At 49.8% G+C, this 20,635-nt stretch overlaps 1 protein-coding gene across 1 annotated transcript in view; it reads left to right on the top strand.

Annotated features, from left to right (window-relative positions):
• Positions 1-2,160: 2,160 nt before the first annotated feature.
• Positions 2,161-20,635, top strand: part of LOC135902661 (nose resistant to fluoxetine protein 6-like) — an 85,887-nt gene continuing 67,412 nt past the window's right edge. The window contains exon 1 of the mRNA XM_065432878.1: positions 2,161-2,473. Within this exon, the coding sequence (XP_065288950.1) occupies positions 2,161-2,473 (313 nt within the window). The remainder of the gene's footprint in view (positions 2,474-20,635) is intronic.

Below are 20,635 nucleotides of genomic sequence, written 5' to 3'. Positions count from 1 at the left end.
CTTTGTCCATGTCTGTTGCACACCTCATTGCTTCCGCCGATGAAAAGGCTCTTCAAGAACAGCAGACGCTCCGGAGGTATCAAGTACGACGCCATTTTGAAAAGGCCACATAACGACGATTTTGTTTGCTTCTGTGAGTGGCTGGCGGAGTAATACAACCCCGCGCAGTTTGCGTGCGTTGGTTGCCAATTGCTGTTCGTTTTTTAAGTTGTATTATACTACAGTAATCTTTATTTTACACTTTCGCTTGTTTACTTGTTCGTGGCATTGTTCTTCCTGCGCTTCTTTCCTGCGCGAGTGCATTTGACGTGGTTCCTTGTTTGCCAAGTAAAGGTGAGGTGTATCTCACAGGCGTATATGTGAGATACACCATATTTCGTTTCCCTTTTGTGGGTTGACATGTCTTTACAGAGACTGGTGGGTGCTATTCACATTTGTACTAGTAAAGGTACCCCCCCTCCCTCATTTGCATAGAAAAGTTACCGAAAAAAGATATCCTGGGTACGTGCCTTATATATATATATATATATATATATATATATATATATATATATATATATATTTCAAATTTATTTTCTATAGGGAATGCCCTTATTGGAAGTTTATAGCTTACTTTTGCGCGACGCCAGTGAATTTTGCAAAATGTTTATGTCTTGATGATGTGTGAAGGTATTCGTGGCCATAGGCTGCAGGCCATTGGTTTCATTTTGTAAATCGGCGTGTCACTCGGCTCGGTGGAGGCGTTACGTGGCGTGTGACACGGTCACGCCGGCGTGCTGCATCCGGTCATCGTCCGCTGATCTTTGCGATGGCGGAACACCTTTCACTGCTCAAAGGAAACACCAGATATGCGCGTTTGGTGTTCGGCTACTCCCTGCAGCAGACAGCCCTGCGTGTCTAATGCTATGATCCAGAACTAAATCGACGTTGCCCAAACGTAATAAACAGAACGAAAGGGCGGGGCTTGGTACCTATATTCCCAGTATGCTTACCTGATGCGCTTTTCCCAGCTATAAATGGCAACTTCCTTCGTGACGAGTACAGGCACAGGAGACTCGGTACCCTAAGTTCATTTGCACAGAAATGAAATGATACATGGCTGTGCAATATAGCACAAATGACCAGGGCCCACAACATCAGATGCCGTACATGTTTCTCTGGTATACGTGAACACCAACAAATTCACAAATTTGTCCTTTATGATTTCTCTTGGCTGGCTATGGGACGGGGCAAGCACAGGATGAGTATCTATTAGGGTGTTGAATGGCCGCTCCAATTTCTATGAAATACGCTAGACACATTAGGCAGACTATGTAGTAGCGATAAGTGGCAGTTAACACACCCCTACTGATTTAATCGAAAACCCAGTCGGGATATCGCAGATAGGTTGCTTGCTACAGAGAGACTCTCATTGTAGCTCAATGATTAGAATTGATAGCAAGCGTATGTGTGTTATGAAGCAGGAGCCGGTGGAATAAGGAGTGTACCGATGCCTCAAATTTCTTTGGACTCAGATGGCTTTGCTCATCGCAAGTTTGGTTTCTGAAAAACGAACGAACCGGTGGACCAAGTTAATTATTGACGCGTGTCCGATAACAACTGCTCGTCTCACTTCGTTTCAATCAGCGCTTTTCCTAACGGCCGTCACTTCGCTAATTTGCGGCGCTGAATTTCACGCAACCAAATATGCATACCGGCGGCCAGGAGGCGAGAAACACAACAGGACAAGGAGGAGAAGAAAACAATAACAAAGTCTGGTCCACTTCAAGCACACCGTGCTTCGGGTGCCCCCCTTTCTCTATCTCTTTCTTATTCTTCTATACTAAAGGAAGAAGCTGTGGGGAATGGCCGAGAGGAAGGGGGAGGGAGGTGTGCTGAAAGCGGTGCACTCTCCCTCCCCCCCCCCCCAAAAAAAAAGAACAACAGGAAAAAAAAGAAAAAGAAATCCGACCACGGTCTTTCCTTCCACTTTCACCCCGCGGAGCAGGACGTCGAGGTTTCGGCGGGGGTGAGGAGCAGCGGCGGCGGTGCACTCCTTTCTTGCCGGTCAAAAGCCCCTTTCTCGTGGCGGCCAGCTAGCAGTGCGTCCTCGGATATTTCGGCGCGCCAAGAGTCACTCGCGAGGCACAGGCCAGTACAGCAGTGTGTTACGCTTGCGCGATGGCTCGGCCCCGGTCCTCGGTCGTGGTGGTCGCGGTTGCATTGGCCGCCGCGTGCGCTTTCTTGGCCGCGGCCGACGAGGAGCAGCACGCCGACGGCGTCGGCACCACGGACGCCCCGTCGGCGTCAGCCGAATCGTCCACAGTGGAAGACATCGAGCCCATAGTGGCCGATGCCGTGCAACAGGCCTTCAAACTCGGGCTGCCCGTGTTCACTCAGTTTGGTTCCGACCCGAACATATCCAGCGAGTGTTCGGCCGCGCTCGTCAAGACCATGCTGGGCCTACGCCGCATGGAGCCCTGGGCCATACGCAGTGAGTACACGTGCGTGCTTGTCACGACTTCGGCACCTCGTGTTCTGTTTGCTTCGCTTGTCAACCGTGGTTGTCTCCGCGTGGTCACGGACTGGCTCCACGGAGGCTGCAAACGCAGATACAGACACAAGTTTGTTTATCATGGAGAACCTGATGATGCTTTATAACACAGCGTGATAGTTTGTTGAGCGAAAAGAAGGACAAAAACCTAGAGATGACAGACATCCTTGGGTATTAGGCTATGATGAATCGAAAGAAGGAAAAAAAAGGTTGATGCTCTGATGACTGAGTGGCGTTTTTTTTTTTGTTAATTTCATTACACCTTAAATATACAGCTGCACTCGCGTGCATTCAATGCTCTGTGCACGGCAGAAGTTTTGCTGCTGTAAGACGTTCGTAATTCTTAGAAGAGCGCTGATAAACGTTGCTACGTCCTCTAGATGCAGGTAGTGTGACCGGGCACGCAGGCTTTTGCTTTACCAATGGTTTAAACAAAAGTCTGCGCGCTTGGCGGTGTCCCGTGGAAAAAAAGAGAGAGAGAGAGAGAGAGAAAGAGAGAACAACTTTTCCTGTGTCTCTATCCTTTAGGCTTCGTTTTTGTGGATGTTGTATGCCACTGGAATGATTGCTACGTCACTTATCCTTTAGAGGCAAATAACCTCGAGCATTTGTTCTTTCTCTGCCGTCCCGAGTTTCTTGCAGTCTTAGCCTGGAAAATATTTTGAGAGCACTATACTGGTACATTGATTTCCTGTGTCATTAGGTCAGCGCCTCTGGCTTCCAATGAATGTTATTTTCTTTCATTTTTTTTTTGTTCGCCTGGCTGGCCAGGAGGCGAAATGTCGGAACGATATTAAATATAAGCACGGACGTCCGTTTCACTCCGGTCTATGCCGAAGTTCCTTTATTTTTATAGCGGATCCGCGTACGGGGTGCGGTGCTTGAACAAATATATAGCTGCAAAAACTTTGCAGCGTTGCCTTGTGAAGCGTTGCCAGCGTTATAGTGTAATATCCTGGAAAATATTACAGTGTAACGGCACGCCGGACATGTTCACACCGTGATAACCCCGCAAATTCATCTTGGCTCACTTGACCATCCATATGAAGAGCAGCATAACTGTCGACATCTCCCAGTATGATTCGCATGCTCAATACATAAATTCTTCATCCTGTCATCTCACCAACTGCATCCGCAAATATACCTGATTTATGCAGTGAGCTTCTGGCACTACGACACTCAGTTTCCATCCACGTCAGAACGAAGCGTATACCGTACACGCTCCCATTTACTGATGGCCGGAGAAAGGGGAACAAAGAGGGAGCAGTGAACTGGTGCAAGAGAGCGTGATCTCCTCCTTGTAGCCCTGGCACTAACGAAGAATGATCGCCTTCACCTGCTCCTTTTTTGGACGTTGTTTCCTTTCTTTCGTCTTCGCTATAGAAAGCGACTACCTCCCGCTACTATTGACTTTCACGGGCTTATAGCCCGTTCTGGGTACGACTGGGTTTAGCGCTCGGCTGTCCGTGATGAATGATACCGGAAAACGAGGTACACCTTCGGCGCAGAAAAAACAACAACAGATAAACAAGGAGGGTCGAGGCGTAACCGCCCCTAAAGTGTGCATGCAGTCAGCCGTCTCAATGTGCGGTCGCTATTTCACGATTGCTTCGTGCACGTTAATTCGTTGCTTCACCTCACTACTCACCCTCTTTTATACCGTATTACACTGTGTAGGTCGTGCGAGTGCCGCGTGATGTCAGCAATACGGAGAACCTCCTCAGGTCTGCAATAAAGCTGAGACAGGTATATGGGCGGCAGTCCAGTCTTCCTACGGAACTCGGCCGCTAACTCAGTGGATACGTTCAAACCGAATGCGTGTAAGTCATCTAAGAAAAACGAAAGCTGGTATTTCTTTTATCGAATTATTTTTTCTTTTTGTTCTGGTATACTAACGACACGCGCTCCGAAACTTCATAATTCAATGGCAATGACGATTCACTGTTCCGCATGTTGTCTTTTCGTCATTTTCTTTATTTCGTTTTCTCTTTTTTTTTTGTCCATCTGTTCTCCATGCAGCTTCACGCACTATTTGTTGCCTGTCAGTGAGCATAGTCCTCTCAACATCCTTTAAACTGCGTGAGCAATGTACACACTGAATGCCTGCTCATGATTGAAGGAAACCACTTAGCCAGTCGCAGCGCTTCCTCACTTTTTCCCTCCTTCTCATATGTTATCTTTATCGCCACATTTAGGCTAGGCACTTTTCTTCACTTTATTTTTCTTTTTTTACGTGATAAAGTGGGGATAAAGCACCCTTTATGGGCCAGACGCACACCACCCCGCAACGTGGTTAGGTGTGTGTTTTATTATTATTATTATTATTTTTAATTTTTGCACCTGTGTACAGAAAATGTCATTCACAGCCCGATAGTATATCGCGGTGGTCGCAGACCAACCCGCTGCTGCTGCTGGCATAGAGAGCGTGAGAGCGAAGCGGCTCCTGCGGTTCTTTCTGCCAAGGTCGTGAAAGCGAAACACACGCGTACGAAGCGCACGGCACGCGTTCGTTGGCATTTCGAGCGGTCTTTGCCGGTAAAAGAAAACGTGCGTACCACTCGAAATTACCGAGATCGCAGCTCCTGGCTCACGCGAAGCAAGTGAAGCGAGAGGCTTTTGCCTTGAAAGGGGATTTCCTCCTGTGCTTCTCGGCACTCGCGAACGCGTGCGCTGCGGGGAAGAGCCGCGCGCAACCAGCCGTGCATTTCTGTGTAGTCTTTAAACGCTTACGGATATATTACGTGACGAGTGGATTTAATGAATACCGGGATACTTCTATTCGAAGGCGCTGTATACTTTGAACAGAAGTGGCGCACCTGTTATGCCATAAAGCCGTCTCTTATGATACGCCATCTGTAAGCGAGGAAGTCTGGCTCGGCATTTTGCAAATGCCGTTATGCGGGTAAGATAGCCCGTCGTTTAAGAACAAATACGATGTCCTCTGTTCATGATTACCATTATTTTAGCGAAATTTCAACAGTGTGAGTTAAAAAAAAGGAAAAAAGAGGAAAAAAATTGCTTATTTTTAAAGGGTTGCGCGAAAAACTTACGCGGTCATTACCCTGCCGACAATCTTCGGAAACAGGTGGCCTGCGTACTACACTGTAGGGAATATTAAACCTGTAATCAGAGAAATTTGTCGACATTAATGTATACGAGGAACATATCGCAATTGTCAATTCCCAGCCGCTCGCCTGAGGCACGAAGTTTGTTTTGAGTTGCTCGTGATGTGACGATGTATGGGTGTGCGTGTTTGTGTGTGGCGGGGGGGTGTAGAGAGAGAGGATTAGCTGTTGTTCGACTTCCCCCTCTCACAAACACCCTGATATATTTTCGCCAGAAGCGCGAAGATCTTGTGCGTTCAGATACTTGCGAGATCAGGCCACGCTCTTGCCTCGGTTCACATTCCCTGCAATGAATAAACTGCTCTCTGATCTGGCACCTCCGCGGTAGCACAATGACTGGCCGTAGTGCTGCTCAGCTCGTGGTCGCGCATTCGATCCTGACCATGGCTGCGGTATTTCTACGGCGGCTAAATGCAATAATGGTGGTGTACGTAAATTTATATGCATGGTAAAATTAATCAAAAGGGCTCAAAAGTAATCAGGGGTCCCCCAATATACAGGGTGTCTTATAATCAGATCGTGTTTTTTGTCGCATGGAACCCCCAGAAAAACAATAGACAATACTGAGCTAACCCAGTATGAAGCCTTTGTTCACGATCAGTCGCGCTATGTAAGAAAAGGTGAGGCCTCAGTGTTAAGTAGTTATTATATATGAAGCGCATGTTTTCTTTTCTGTTATAATAGCGACGTCGTCACTCTGTTGCACGTTGCTGTACGTTTAGTTGCTTTGAAAAAAAAAAGAACGCACGAATCCAGATGATGTTCGCAGTACCCAGTAGGTGCAATCCGCGGCACCATGCTAGCTCAGTTACTGCGGACGTTCGCGTCACTCTCGGCCCGCATCGTCACTTTTGTGGATGCGCGCGTCCGCTATTGGTCACGCTTCTCCGCTATACTCATTTAGAAAGTGAGCGATCGATTTCTGAGCAGCCATGTTGTTCAAGGACGGTCACCGCCATGCATGCAGTGCGCGCTTTTGTGCGGCCCGGAGCCACACGCACGTATGCACACATGGGCACAAAACGAGCGGTGCATGGTATAGGAAGTGAGGGGCCTCAGTGGCCCCCAGAGGGGGCCAAAACGGCCGAACCCCGACGGAGAGAGCGCTCTACCCCCTCCACGATTAAAACAATCGTTACGTAAGGCAACCCAGTTCTGGGCGTTTTGGAGCGTTCCAGGAAAGTCATTTCCATCCACAACGACTTCCTCCTTCGCGCAGTCGAAGGCAACAAACGGCGGATCGAAATGTGGGCCACCCTCGGCGGCCGCTGCTCCGGAGCGACCCCAGTGCCAACGGCCATTCAACGCGGCGCTCGTCTCAACACCGAGGGGTGGCGGTCTTCAAGGAAGGTCTTATGGCACTGTCAAGAGGGCGAGTGAGCAAAGCTGATCACCGCGTCAATCTACAAAAGCCGCGGTTACGGCATCGACCTATCTTGTTTGAGATCACGCCCAGTGCACCACGAGTAACTCGTGGCCGTTCATGGGATGGCCAGGATGCTGCGCCCTTACAGCTTACCATACTACATGACGCTTGACGGGCAAAGACTGTAAGCGTCCCGCGGCCTGCGTCGTCCAAAGGGTCGTGAGTCGGAAGGCGCCAGCCCTCGATGCCTTTGTGAATGTGCACCTCCTTAGCCAAATGGCCACTGAGACAGATGCGCGCATAAGTGCTGTATCTCGCGCTATACGCAGGAGTTTCACTGCATCGTGCTCACAAAGATGTCATCAAATAGCTTTTCATTTCGGAAGCGTCTAGAACGTTCTCTCCGCGCAAGTGAAACATCCTTCGGTTTTCTCTGCGCTCTCAAATATCTTCTCAGGTAGGCCGAGCTTTTTCGCTGTGCTGCATATATTGCGCTCGTGAATCAACTTTTCGTGTGATTAAACATGAATTCTTCCTGCGGATGCCCGCCAGCGTTAATAATCTCCACCCCAAAACATTTGTGAATTTCTAGAAACAGTGCACCCTCTACTTGGAAGACCAAGCAGTTCTTTCTGACGTTTCTGACAAAGCAGTGGTTACTGAGACAGCCGAGTAAGCTACCATGTTTTCAGTGGAAAAGCTTTTATCTTATTCGGCATTCCAGTGAGTGGTCCATCTGATAAGAAGAGATGCACGAAAGGTGGTACCTAACCATTAGTATAGCCTCACTGGGAAGCTTTCTTCGAACCGAACTGTGGGGCAACGAGGAGCAAACAAACAGGTGCAATGCTGCAGGTGGACATCCCTCCCTTGCACGCAGCCCAGGAAACGGAATGCCGGAGAGCTGAACGACTTCCCCTGAGACGTTCGGGTTCTGATCTCTCGCACGGACACCGTTGGCGTGCCTAAATTGCACCTACACGCTCGTTCTATACTTCTCTCCACGCATTCTTTCTTCACCGTGTAAAGCGCGTGGAGCTGGGCGTGTTTCTCTGCCATCACGATCTCAACGTACGTATTCTTGGGTAGCTCGGTTACGCAATTCCGGAAATCGTGTGATAGGTGCGCCCTTCCCTACACTGTGACTCGGAAGCGAAAGCAGGAGAAAGGCCGAGAAGGGCACTTTTACGACCGCTGCTTGAATTGCGTAAGCGGCAGGCAACCCAAGCCGCGTTTTGCAAAAGGTCAGTGCTTTAACGACGGTGCACGGCTTTCGGACGAAGCGGAAGAGGCGGCGCGCAGTCTCTTCCGGCCTTCGCGCGTGTCCGATGGCTCTGGAACAGAGTCGTGTACGAACCCGCGAAACGTCCCACCCTCTAAGCCCAACTCCAACCCCTTCGACGACCCAGGGCCCGCTCCACACCGCGGTGTTGCCCCTGCTCTCAGTTCGTGCTCAGTCCAGCCCTGTTACGCTTTTGTGTCCACGGGACAAGATGAATCACCCTTTAAGTTACGTGAATGCTTCTCTCGTCACGCGAGCCCCATGACGAGAACCAATATGACAAGCTCAGAAAGCGACACGCGCAAATTGACGCAATTCCTGAGGTCGACCGACTTAAGTAGCCAATTGTTATTGTCTTGATGTGCACCTCCGGATGAAGTGACCCCCTCAGTATTCTCTCCCCTGCTTTCTTTCTTTCTTTCTTTCTTTCTTTCTTTCTTTCTTTCTTTCTTTCTTTCTTTCTTTCTTTCTTTCTTTCTTTCTTTCTTTCTTTCTTTCTTTCTTTCTTTCTTTCCATCCCTAAACTTCCTTTTCCCTGTGTAGGCTAGCAAACCTGACTGCGCATGTGGTTGACCTCCGTGCCTTTCCTCGCTCTCTCTCTCTCTCTCTGTTACTACGCGAACACAAAGCAATTAGCACGGTTGGCCAGAGTCCGTGCGTGCGCTGTGTTCACGCGGATCTAGTTGGCTCATATCATCACAAACGTGACCAACCTGTAAACAAAGTATTTACAGCATAGAGTCCGTCGTGGCGTTCTCGTCGACTGATTCGAAGAATGGATACAAAGCAACCCTTTCTTAATCTGTCCAGAGATTCTCTTCGGTAATCTGATGTCTACGTCATTTCGTCTAAATTGCCAAAATTACGTTTCTTTGCCGTGCTGTTTTATGCAGGCCGCTTTTTCCCCCATGCTCTATACATTCATTATCGCTGTCGAATTCGATAGAAGGTATCCCCTTCACTTGTCACTCGAACATTGTAAAATTGAGCTTATTATACGGTTTCACGGAGCAAGTAATGGATTGTGCTGATGATGCTGGACGATAGAGAAGAATGAAATTCCGGAAACGCCTCTCTCGCATAACTGCCACTGTTTCAGAGCATAGCTAGAGATATTTACGCAATGCTGTATTTTCTAATCTCTCTCTCTCTCTCTCTCTCTCTCTCTCTCTCTCTATTTCTTTCTTCCTTTCTTTCTTTTTCTCCCTTTGCCTGGTACAAGAATTTTCCATATTTCTTCTGGCAAGGCATTCCGGACATCCTGGCTTGCACTTGCAAATGAGTTCGTGCGTTGGAGCATTTCGTAAAAACAGGCTCTAGTCATCGCGATAGCGAAAATGAAAGACAGAGAGACAAAGAGAGTGAAAGAGGTAAATGATATACGGAAGGCAGGGATATTAGGGGACAAGAGGATTTATAGAAAGGCAGGAAGATCAACCATCAGTGGCTATTGTTAGCTACTTTGCATGGAGATAAAATGAGAAAGAAAGGGGAGGGAAAGAGAGATAGCGAAGATAAAATTCGCCAAGCCGGCCGCCAGCTGAAATAGAGTTCTCAAGAAGGAAACGTTTTGTGAACACGGCCAGCTATCTCATGTCGGCGAAATTTGCGCTCATCCACCACTTGATCCAGCGTTTGCGCTCACGATCCATGTTCCACGCATTTTTCTATACATAATATGAGCTAGATTTTGCAACTATGTTGCGAAGACATTGATATGGTACATGTTTCTAGGTCTCTCGTAGATATGATATGCGTTTTTATAGAGCGGTGACAGTTACGAGCTCGAACTCCATACAGTGCTCGGAAAATTGTAATTCTTCCCATTGGTTTTTACCAAAAGAAGGCCTACGCGGGAAAAGACTGTCTCCGTGGTTTTGCAATTTCCACTGTTTCCTGAAGTTTCGAATTCGTATGTATACTTCCTTGCGCACAAATTTGACAGTGAAATACCACGCATATAGCATGTGATGCAGTTTATAAAATGCATTTCCATGGTAAAACTTCCGGTCTGGTGTCCACAAAACCGTTCGTACACTAGAACGATTCGACGAGTAACAACAAGAATCCACATTCGTGACAGCGAAACAGTTCTTACGAGTGAACAGCTTCGTCAATTCGGCTCCCCTTTCGTATAGTGAGCGCACTTAGTTTACGCAAAGCGTCACTTTCCCATGGAGGCTGTCGTTTCTTGCGCGTTGGCTGCCACTACTGGAGCCACTGGTCGTTTTATTGTCCTAACCTTCGTTGCATGGTCATCCCCTTGATATGTAAAGTTGCTATGTTCTATTCTAGTCCTTCAAACGTTAGCGTCTTACAAAAGGTAGCATGCGGTATAGTGCTATTCCCGCGTGGTTTTCTCTCACTTGCGGACTGTGTGTCCTTGAGTTATAACAGTACACGTTTCGCTCTCAATCTCACGCAATCATTGCCTCTGGTGAACACCGTTACACGGAAGTCCCAGTGTTTATCGATCACACATGACGACTTTCCTTTTAGCCTCGATCGCAAACGTATCCTGCTGTTCTGTAAGCCGACATTACATTGTTCCACGTAGAGGGCAGACAAGCGTACAAGACACGACATCGGAGACCCTCTTGACGTCTTCATCTCGAGGGTTTCTTCTGGGCTCACTACTTGCCTCCTCTCGACCGCTTCTTCGTACTGCTTATTTTTTTTCCCCACTTTTTTTTTCTCGGGCCGCACATTCGTCCCTCGCCAACACCCAAGGAGTGGAGCGTTCTCCTTCGCGGCGTGCTTCCACGCGCGCGCTTGGGCGAAGCCGCGTCCGTGCCGACCGACGCGACTGCATGCAGCCCGAGCGCCTCATGTACGCCGGGGCCCGAAGAGGAAGCGGAGAACGCGCCGCAGCATGCCAGCACGCCGCCGCTCTCTCTTTTCCGCGCCGTTTCATGTCGCTTGGCCCAATGCTCCACTTGCGCCGGTAACAGTTGTAGCGCTTACGGGAAAACAAAAGAACGGCACGTAAAGCGCGCGCACGCGGGCAGTAGACACGACGATGGCGGGAAGCTCACCCGCCGCTGGACGCGGCGCCAACGGACGGCGCCAAGCGAGACGGCCGGACCGCGCCGCACCGTCGTCCCAGGTTGTCAAGCGGCCGCGCGCGTTCGCGGGTCACGCTGGATTTCAGACGCTGATCACGAACGACGACACATCCGTTTTAGGCGTAGAGAAAAAGAAAGAAAGAACATATATGGCGCCGCGCTAGCATTCATGCAATGGCAGTAGCAAAGGCACCTTGCGTGTACTTATGCAGTCGGTCGGGTCGGTCCGCGCAGGCTCTGGTATAGAATAAACGAAAAGGGGGACTGAGCAATCGCCTTTTTGAGATCACCTTTTTGAGATCGCATTGCCTTTCATGGCTGCTATCTTTGGAACTTTCTTGTGGACGAGAGTATTTTTGTAGCGAACCTTCCTCGCCCACCACAGCGTATTCTCAGATAATTGTCTCTTTTTTTAATACTCTGCATTTCTTGAAACGCGTCCTATCATATCTCAATAGAAATGGGGTACGCGCTACACGCATCCTCGATCGCCTTAAAGAGGCCTGCGGCGCGTTGCTCCTACCGGCGGTTTTCTTTCGCTTCCAAGACGTGCTTTTGGCTTGCGTTGAGCCCGTATTCCTGCGGAGGCTGGAGTTATTTAGTTGCAGGAGAAATTTGAAGCGAACACAAGGGTGGTGCACTATAGAAAGCTCGTGGACTCTGGTATTAGTCACCGAAGATACCACCACGTCAGTGGCCATTACCACGAACTTTATGCGGCGGCTACGTGGTGTCACACGTTGGTCAATATGAATGCTAAGTGCGCAACCTTAGCTATATACTTACGCAACTTCGTAGAAAGCCATGTTTCAGCATATACCCGTGCAGCAATCTTAAAGGTGTATGTTTCGTAAACGACGTTGTTGGACGCCCACTGGTAAGCCGGTCCTTCTGTTCGCCACTCTAGTGCTGTAACTTTGTTTCATTATTGTAATGCCACCTGATCTTCGTTAAGTAAAAGAAACATAATAATTTGTTCACCCATGCATGTCTGTATATAAATAGTTGCTTTTGTTATTGCCAGACAAAGTTTACTTTGACGCTACCATCATATGTGCACAGAAGATCATAATACACACACTGCCGGATATCTCTCAGCATTCTCATTCCCACGTGTTGGCAACGGAAGTCACCTACGCGCGACCTGGCTCATTTGTAACTGAGCCGCATCGGTTTGAGTTCTCTGTAATTTTTAGCAGTTTATTTCATTTTCTTGCGACATGTACCGAGGTCGGCTTAATTGGCAATGCACGCACCATCGCACATAGAACCGTTTCCGTTGGGGGAAGGGTCTCCCCGACCGCGAACCTGCAGACACCCAACAAACGCTCCTACGGGACGCGTCCTCGGCGCGCGGTCAACGCTCGGCGGCGCCGCGGGCACCAGAGATCCACGATTCCGTGCAGACAGCCGAAACGCCTCAGCGAGCGAAACTCTCCTTAGCTCTCTCGTCGCTGCTGCTCGCAAATGAGAACAAGTCCACGGGGAGCCGCGATCGAGCTCAAGCGTCCCTAAGGCCACGCTTCCGGAATAACAGCTTCCGGTCAGCGGCTAGCCGTGTAAAGGAGCGCGCGGCACAAAAAGAGCCGCGAGCGGCTGCGACTTCATGTGTAACAGTGCTCGCGCAAAATTCGTCCTCACGCCCCGATCTCGCGTGGAGACTGTTACGAACTTCAACCGCTGCACCACGATAACGGCTTTGTGGTCCCGTAGCGCTCGTCACCCGTTTCGTGACAGAGCGTTGGTAGCGAAGACTCCGAGCCTGGCGTCGATGAGAATAACAAAAGGGACTTTATACATTATATACAGGTTATCATACAGGACATGAACGGGTCGGCACTGGGGCCGAGTGCTCACAACAAACGCGACTGTTCTCGCACGACGACGTCCGGCGAAAACGCGTTTCACATCTCACCCCAGTCGGGAGCGATACTCTCTCCCGGTGGGGTCGGCAGATCCTGTTTTCGAGCGGCGTGTCACTGCTTTTATAATCCCCGAGGCACATTGTCACTCAAACGGCCCAATACAAAGTCAGCACACGACGGTCGTCCGAGGGGTCCAACCAGCGACCGCGCTGGCCACCCGGTTCAAAGTTCGCGCGCGCGGTGACCTCCAGGCAAGGGAGGTGCGGCGCCGGGCTGTCGGCCACACGCGGACACGTTTAAACACGCTGCTTCGCCGAGGCTTCTCCCGGACGAAGGCGCAGCATCTTGTCTTGTGAAGGGAGAATTATGGCGCTCGCAGGATAGATTCTGCATCTTGCAGATTCGGGATCCGGGCTTGTGGTAATGGCACAACAGCATCCCCGCCCTCAGATAAGGCGCCGGGAAGACGAGCTGCCTCCACGTGGCTCGGATGCCAGGCGCGCACGTTCGTCAGGCTCGTCCAAGTTCACGTCCAGTGTCGGGACGCCAGGTAACCTCACGTGCCCAGGTCCGACTCGCCAGGACAGGAGCTCTGCTCACCACGTCGTCGCCAAGGCACCTTGACCAGCTCCGCTCGGGTCGTTCCTAAGACCTTGCTTCTCGCCACTGGTCCCGCTTGGTCGTTCTGCAGCTTGCAAAACCGACCGGCAAAAGGCAACACCCAACACGAACAAGTGCCCTCTGTCTCCCGTCAAACACCAGACAAGGCCATAATTCAAATCAACCTAACTAAATTGTTTTCCCCTTTTTTTCTCCCGCTGCAACAAGAGGCAGGTGTACGATCTAGCACACAAGGCTTAAACAATCAGTTTTCAAATCAACAACACATCAAAATAGAAACAATTATTAATCAGCAATAATAATTACAAATAGAATGGTCCCCTTGAAATCGCTTTGGACCGAAAACATACTTCTGAGGAAGCAAATGAGGTCATTCATTTTTCCCGGCGATATTTTCGCGGAATCTGAAGCTGCTTATATTTGCGACCCTGCTTATCCGTGTAGCGGCGGTACAATAAGCCAGATTCCTTGCCAAATGAAACCTCCTTTTTTTTCACTCCCCGTTTGACGCTCTTCCTCAGATCGGCTAGTGAACAATCTTCCTGTTGTTCGCGAATCCGAGTTTCCCTTTCAACTGCAGCCTGCTCCTGCCAGCTGGCGGAAACCGGAGCGAGTGTGGAGCCCGCGTCGCCTAATTGCGGCGTCGCGTCTCTATCGCGGCTAGCACTGCACGCGTCACTCCCACTCACCTCCAGGACCCGCTCGCCTAGGCCAGCCTCCGAGCTCTGCCTCTCCCGTGACTGCTCGCCACTCAAGTTACCGTGATCGGTCCGTGTGCCGCACCGCCTTTCGCTAACCGACGCTAAGCCAAGTTCCCTCGACAGCGGGCGCGCTTTGGATCGCGTGGGGGCCATGTACGCCACGTCGGCAAAGAATGATTTGCCCTGATCCCTCAGCAGCTGCTCCGAGCTATTTGAGAAGAGGTAGGAAAATTGCTCCGGGAGGGCGGCTGACACAGCGGCTTCGGTGTTAAGTTTCCCAAATTCTCCTTCAATGCTAACCGTTGCGATCGGTAAACAGACACTCTCCTTCTCGGCCACTTGCCGTATCCTAACGCACTCTCCCGTAAAATCACTCGAGGAGACGAAAGACGGGTGAACAACGTCCATAGTTGCTGCAGAGTCCCGCAGTGCTCGGCACTTCTTGCCGTTTACCTTAATTTCCTGCACATAGGGCTCCAATAGACGTATGTTCTTGTGAGTTTCCCGTATCGTTGCAAAAGCAATTCTCTCTGGGCAGCTTGCAGCGATGTGCCCTTGCTTTTTGCAATTGTAGCAGGTTAACGGTCTCCGTTTTTCAAAAGAACGCGTCATTTCGTTTCGCTGTTTCGGACCATCGTCATCATTCTGAGATGCATTCTGTCCATCCCTTACAGTTTCTTTGGGAAGGGACTCGTCGTCCCGAAACTCGCGACGCGTGATTTCCTTCCGTTCGTCGGGCTTCCCGTAAAACCCATCTCTTCTATCTGCTTTTTCTATGCGCACTGCCTTGCTGTGCAAGCTGCGGCGTGTGTAATACTCTTCCGCTAACTCTGCTGCCTTGTTTAGCTTAACCTCCTTTAGCCTATCTTGCAGCCAGAGCCGGACATCCTCATCAATGCAACGGTAGAACTGCTCCAACGCGATGCATTCGACAATTTTGTCGCGGTCGTCGTAAACCTCTTCGCCCTTCAGCCATTCCACCAAGTCGGCTTTTAGACGAAACGCGAAGTCAACATTCGACTCCTTACCCTTTTTTGCATACCGGAACCTCTGCCGGAAAGCTTCGGGCGACAATTTGTACTTCCGCAGTAGCGCTTCCTTCACATCACTGTAGCTCTCAAACGCCTCCTTCGATAAGCAAGTTATTACGTCTGATGCCTCCCCAGGAAGCAAGGCTAACAGATTCTGTGCCCAAAGGGATCGCTCAATGCTATTCCGTTCGCAGACGTGCTCAAATTTCACGAGGTATTTGGCCATATCCTCTCCGACGACAAAGGGTGGAAGTTGATCGCGTATTCTTGGAACATTAGAAGTGAGACTAGGCGCCGGCGAGTTATTTCGGATCTCCAACTCTTTCATTTTAAGCTCGTGCTCACGTCGCTCCCTCTCTCTCCTTTCCTCCTTTTCCTCCTCGCGAAGTTCCTTTTCTCTCCTTTCCTGCTTTTCCTCCTCGCGGCGTTCCTGTTCTCTCCTTTCCTCCCTTTCCCGTCGTTCATTTTCCTTCCTTTCCTGCTCGCAACGTTCCTTCTCCTCCCTTTCCCGACGTTCATTGATATCCGCCCAGGCCTCTGCGGCTTCCTCAGCCGTTACGTCCCCGGTCCTCATGACCTCAAGGATCGCATTCTTTCTTTTGGTTGAGCCCAACTCATTGCCCAACTCCTCACAAATTTCGAGAAGTTCCTTGACCTTGTACTTCTCCATCGTTCACACTGTCCTCCTGCTGTTTACCCTTTTTGAATATACCTGCCGTACGCTACTATAACACTACTAGTAAGACATATGCAAGTATTTCACACACTGCCCTGTTTACCCCCTCAGCATCCCCTGGTTTTCAAAACACTCTTACTAGGCTTGAAACACACAAGGTTATCACAATGCAACACCAAATCCTTCCCTAAGCTACTATAACCTGTGTCAGAGAAAGTCTGGTGTTTGAGGTAAACTTCAGGCACTCACCGCGCCGAGGTAGCTGATGCCGGTCAATCCCGTAGCTGCCATCCAGTGTTACGAACATCCCACCGCTGCCACCAGTGTTACGAACTTCAACCGCTGCACCACGATAACGGCTTTGTGGTCCCGTAGCGCTCGTCACCCGTTTCGTGACAGAGCGTTGGTAGCGAAGACTCCGAGCCTGGCGTCGATGAGAATAACAAAAGGGACTTTATACATTATATACAGGTTATCATACAGGACATGAACGGGTCGGCACTGGGGCCGAGTGCTCACAACAAACGCGACTGTTCTCGCACGACGACGTCCGGCGAAAACGCGTTTCACATCTCACCCCAGTCGGGAGCGATACTCTCTCCCGGTGGGGTCGGCAGATCCTGTTTTCGAGCGGCGTGTCACTGCTTTTATAATCCCCGAGGCCCATTGTCACTCAAACGGCCCAATACAAAGTCAGCACACGACGGTCGTCCGAGGGGTCCAACCAGCGACCGCGCTGGCCACCCGGTTCAAAGTTCGCGCGCGCGGTGACCTCCAGGCAAGGGAGGTGCGGCGCCGGGCTGTCGGCCACACGCGGACACGTTTAAACACGCTGCTTCGCCGAGGCTTCTCCCGGACGAAGGCGCAGCATCTTGTCTTGTGAAGGGAGAATTATGGCGCTCGCAGGATAGATTCTGCATCTTGCAGATTCGGGATCCGGGCTTGTGGTAATGGCACAACAAGACGTAGGCGCGGCGTGAGCGAATTCTTTCCGGAGACAAGCGATGCACCCCGGGAGCCGACACCAGCTGCCACTTTACCGAAGGGCACCATCATCATCTCTTCTGCCCCAGGAGGGTGCACAAGCTGCGAGCGTCCGTTATTCGAGAAGAGATTCACGATGAAACGGAAGTGTCACGGGTTCGCCGTCCCGATCATGCGTGGCGGCAACGGTTGACGTTGCGCTGACGTTCTCTCCGGCCGCCGGGCCTTTATTTATTTTTTATTTTGTGCCTCTCGTTTTACGTCAGAGCGAAACACCGCGTGTTATAGGCTTGCTTCCTGCTGTCTGGCCCAAATCACCCGCGAGCCACGCGGCACCGTGAGTCGACCGGGCATTGCTCTTACGTGTCCCATTGGTTTTGCGGAAGCGGGAAAGCGGCGCCAATGGAGTCATCTCTCTCCTTCTTGGACTGAGTGGCGGAGACTTGCAGGCTGTGTTGTAACGTTTTGTTTTGTCAACGCAATCAAGTACGAAGCCGGAGGCTTGTTGAAGTGTAGCTGCGAAGCGTAAGCAAGACTGCTCACAACGTTCCTATGCTTGCTGAAAAGCGGTTTCTCTCTCCATAAGCCGACTAAAAGATAAATAAATAAATAAAAAGAAAGAAAAAGTTAAAGAAAAGGAAACGTAAACTCGAAACAGTGTTCACGCTTTTATCCGGCAGTGATGGTAACTCACATTTGAGACGTGACTCTCTGACTGCAGCAGGTGCTTGTTTGTCAAGCTGAGCACGCGGTCATAGGAGCAATGTCGGTCAGTATGTGTACCTACGTGGCTACCACGACTGCGTTTTGACGAGAATGCAAACCGATTACCCGTGCGGTGAGGCTCTCAGTGGAATTGAGGCGACAGCTTTCTGGTCGACCATGCATACTAAACCGCTCCCTCTCCTCCACAATATGACGCTTTGTTTCATGTCTTTATTCGAACTAGTTATGGGACACAACAGGGTATTTATATTACCTTCTCCCTCTCTACGTCATGCAGGGGTAGAAGTGATATGTACACATAAGTACGTACACCACGCGCCCACACCTCAACTGTAGGACGGTGCACGAATCATATTGCTGAAAGAACTGACTGACAAATCAATCGCTGGAGAATTTTGACCGGCCCTCTTACAGAAGAAAAATCCTCCCCCCCCCCCCTCCCCCGCAGCACAACGTATTCGGCGTGCTTACAGAGCGGCTACTTGTGCTATCGTGCAAGTTCGCTGAAGGCGCGCGAACTGCGGCGCTCGTCAGTGCGGGTTCTAGCGGTCATTCTCGGTCCCGTATTATTCGACGCGCGCCCAGCGGCGTCTCGCGCCTCGATTCATTACGCGGAAATGTGCTACATGCGCTCTCGAAATAGCTGCAGCGCTCGCCTTTTCGCAACAGCTTGCATGGCGCCAGGAACGTTTTGATCCCACCCTGTCTGCAGCTACGGGCACTCGTAAACAGGGGGACGCCTCGAGTGCGCCCGGGGCGTGAACATTTCGATGAGCTGCTACGATGAGATACCCGACGAGTGCTTACGTTAGCAAGGAATAAAAAAGAAAAGAGAAAACAACTCTTCCCTCAAGTAAAAGACGCTTCCTGCGTTTCTTCTCAAAGCAATGGCCACGCATCGTAGAATGCGCGCGCACGCGTAGTGGACGTGCGAGCAGCCTAAATTCGTCCGCATAGCACAGCCGGCGCCGCTAACAAGCCACCACCGACCCCAGAAAACTTCCATGGGAATAACAGCTCGTTTCGGCGGGAAGAGATCAACTGCCGCGCCTCCCCTTGCGGCTCACTGGCGTTCGTATACTTATCAGATGGGCGGACGAAATAAGCGAGTGCTGGAAGCGTCCTCCATGCAGGAAACGTGCGTAAGGATATACGTTGCATGATTGCGCCGTGGAGCGGACGGAGACCGCGTGCTTCTGAGTTGCTCGTTTTGGCCGTGTATACTAGCCGTTCAACTCAGCTGTGAACTTCACGAGCGGGAACGTGTTCTAGCACACTTATCTAAATCTCGTAAAAGGGAAGGCGCGGCAGCGTAAGCCAGCTTTATCTTTTCGCACAAAACAACCTTGGTGAACGCTCATTGTAACTACCTATTCCTATTGCCTACTTTGGTAGTCAGCCTGTTTTTCCTTGTGTTCGGGCGTTTCTTCTATGCCATTTTTGTAGCACTCTAACTCCGCATGAACTATACATAGCCGACCTGCTCGTGAGGGGGGGACTGCTATTGTCTGAAAAGACGCCTCTTTTTTACTTCCTTTCCTTATGGCAGTTAATCAGTTCCTGATGACTATTTCTCTTATTCGCAGTAACCATTAGTACAAAAAAATTCTTCACTGGCTTCGGAATGATCAAAGTGCGTGAACGAGTTGCTGGCCGATCACGGAACGCTATATGCATCGCTAAATAATCACATTCAGTTGAATACACGCTACCACGAGAAATATATTCGCGCTAGTCTTGCGAACATGAACTGTCACCAAATGCTTTGCACGTAAGACGTGTACGGAGTAATGCATAAGTTAATAAACAAGCTCACCTTTGCATTTACTCACCTACGGAGGAGGACAACATAACAGCATCAATCGGAAGTATGCGCTTCGGTATATACAAGATTTCCAGTACTTTCCCCACTATGCCACATTGTCCTCAAGGTACCGTCGTATCTAGGCTACTGCATATGTTTTTTTTTATTTATATGATATAAGAAGATGTTGACACACAATTTAAGGCGCCGGCTGCTCCTTATCTCTTGAATGGTTCCTTCATACAGCATACAGTGTTCAAGATTACATATCAAATAACCTTTTCCCACAAGCACCAGGATTTGTCACGCAACATTTTCACAGGAAGACTACGACGTAAGAAACACATGGTACATACAATATACAAGGTAAATGTATCCACAGTTATGTAGAAAAATGTCCCGGAAATGCAAACGATACTGTCGCCTAATAACAAAGTCTCTAGTCAGCGGGTGGTACATATATCGTGTACATGCATTATCCCATATAGTCACAACAGAACAGTCAACATAACACAATCCACAAACACATACATATATACAGCGACATTGAAATGAAATTAACAATAAAAGCGTTAATAACGTCCAACAATGACACTTTCTTCAAGAAAGGTCTTTAGTGCTTTTAAAGCACTTTTCTGCAAGGATGTTGTCAGCCAAGGACCCAAAAGTTTCTTTAAATTGAAAGGTCTGTGGTTTAATTTAGGTGGTGTCGTGGTGCGGGGGGGGGGGGGCAATCTAGAAGGAGGTGATATATATCTTCGTCGACAAATCCACAATCACATTCGGGGGTTGCCGCTCGACCAATTATGTGTAAGAAATGCTTTGTGTAGGTAGTGCCTAGCCTTAATCGATGAAT

This window comes from Dermacentor albipictus, chromosome 1 (genome assembly GCF_038994185.2).
Source record: "Dermacentor albipictus isolate Rhodes 1998 colony chromosome 1, USDA_Dalb.pri_finalv2, whole genome shotgun sequence".
Taxonomy (NCBI): Eukaryota; Metazoa; Arthropoda; class Arachnida; order Ixodida; family Ixodidae; genus Dermacentor; species Dermacentor albipictus.
The sequence above is the reverse complement of the archived record's forward strand: the minus strand, read 5'-3'. Positions and strand labels throughout refer to the sequence as shown.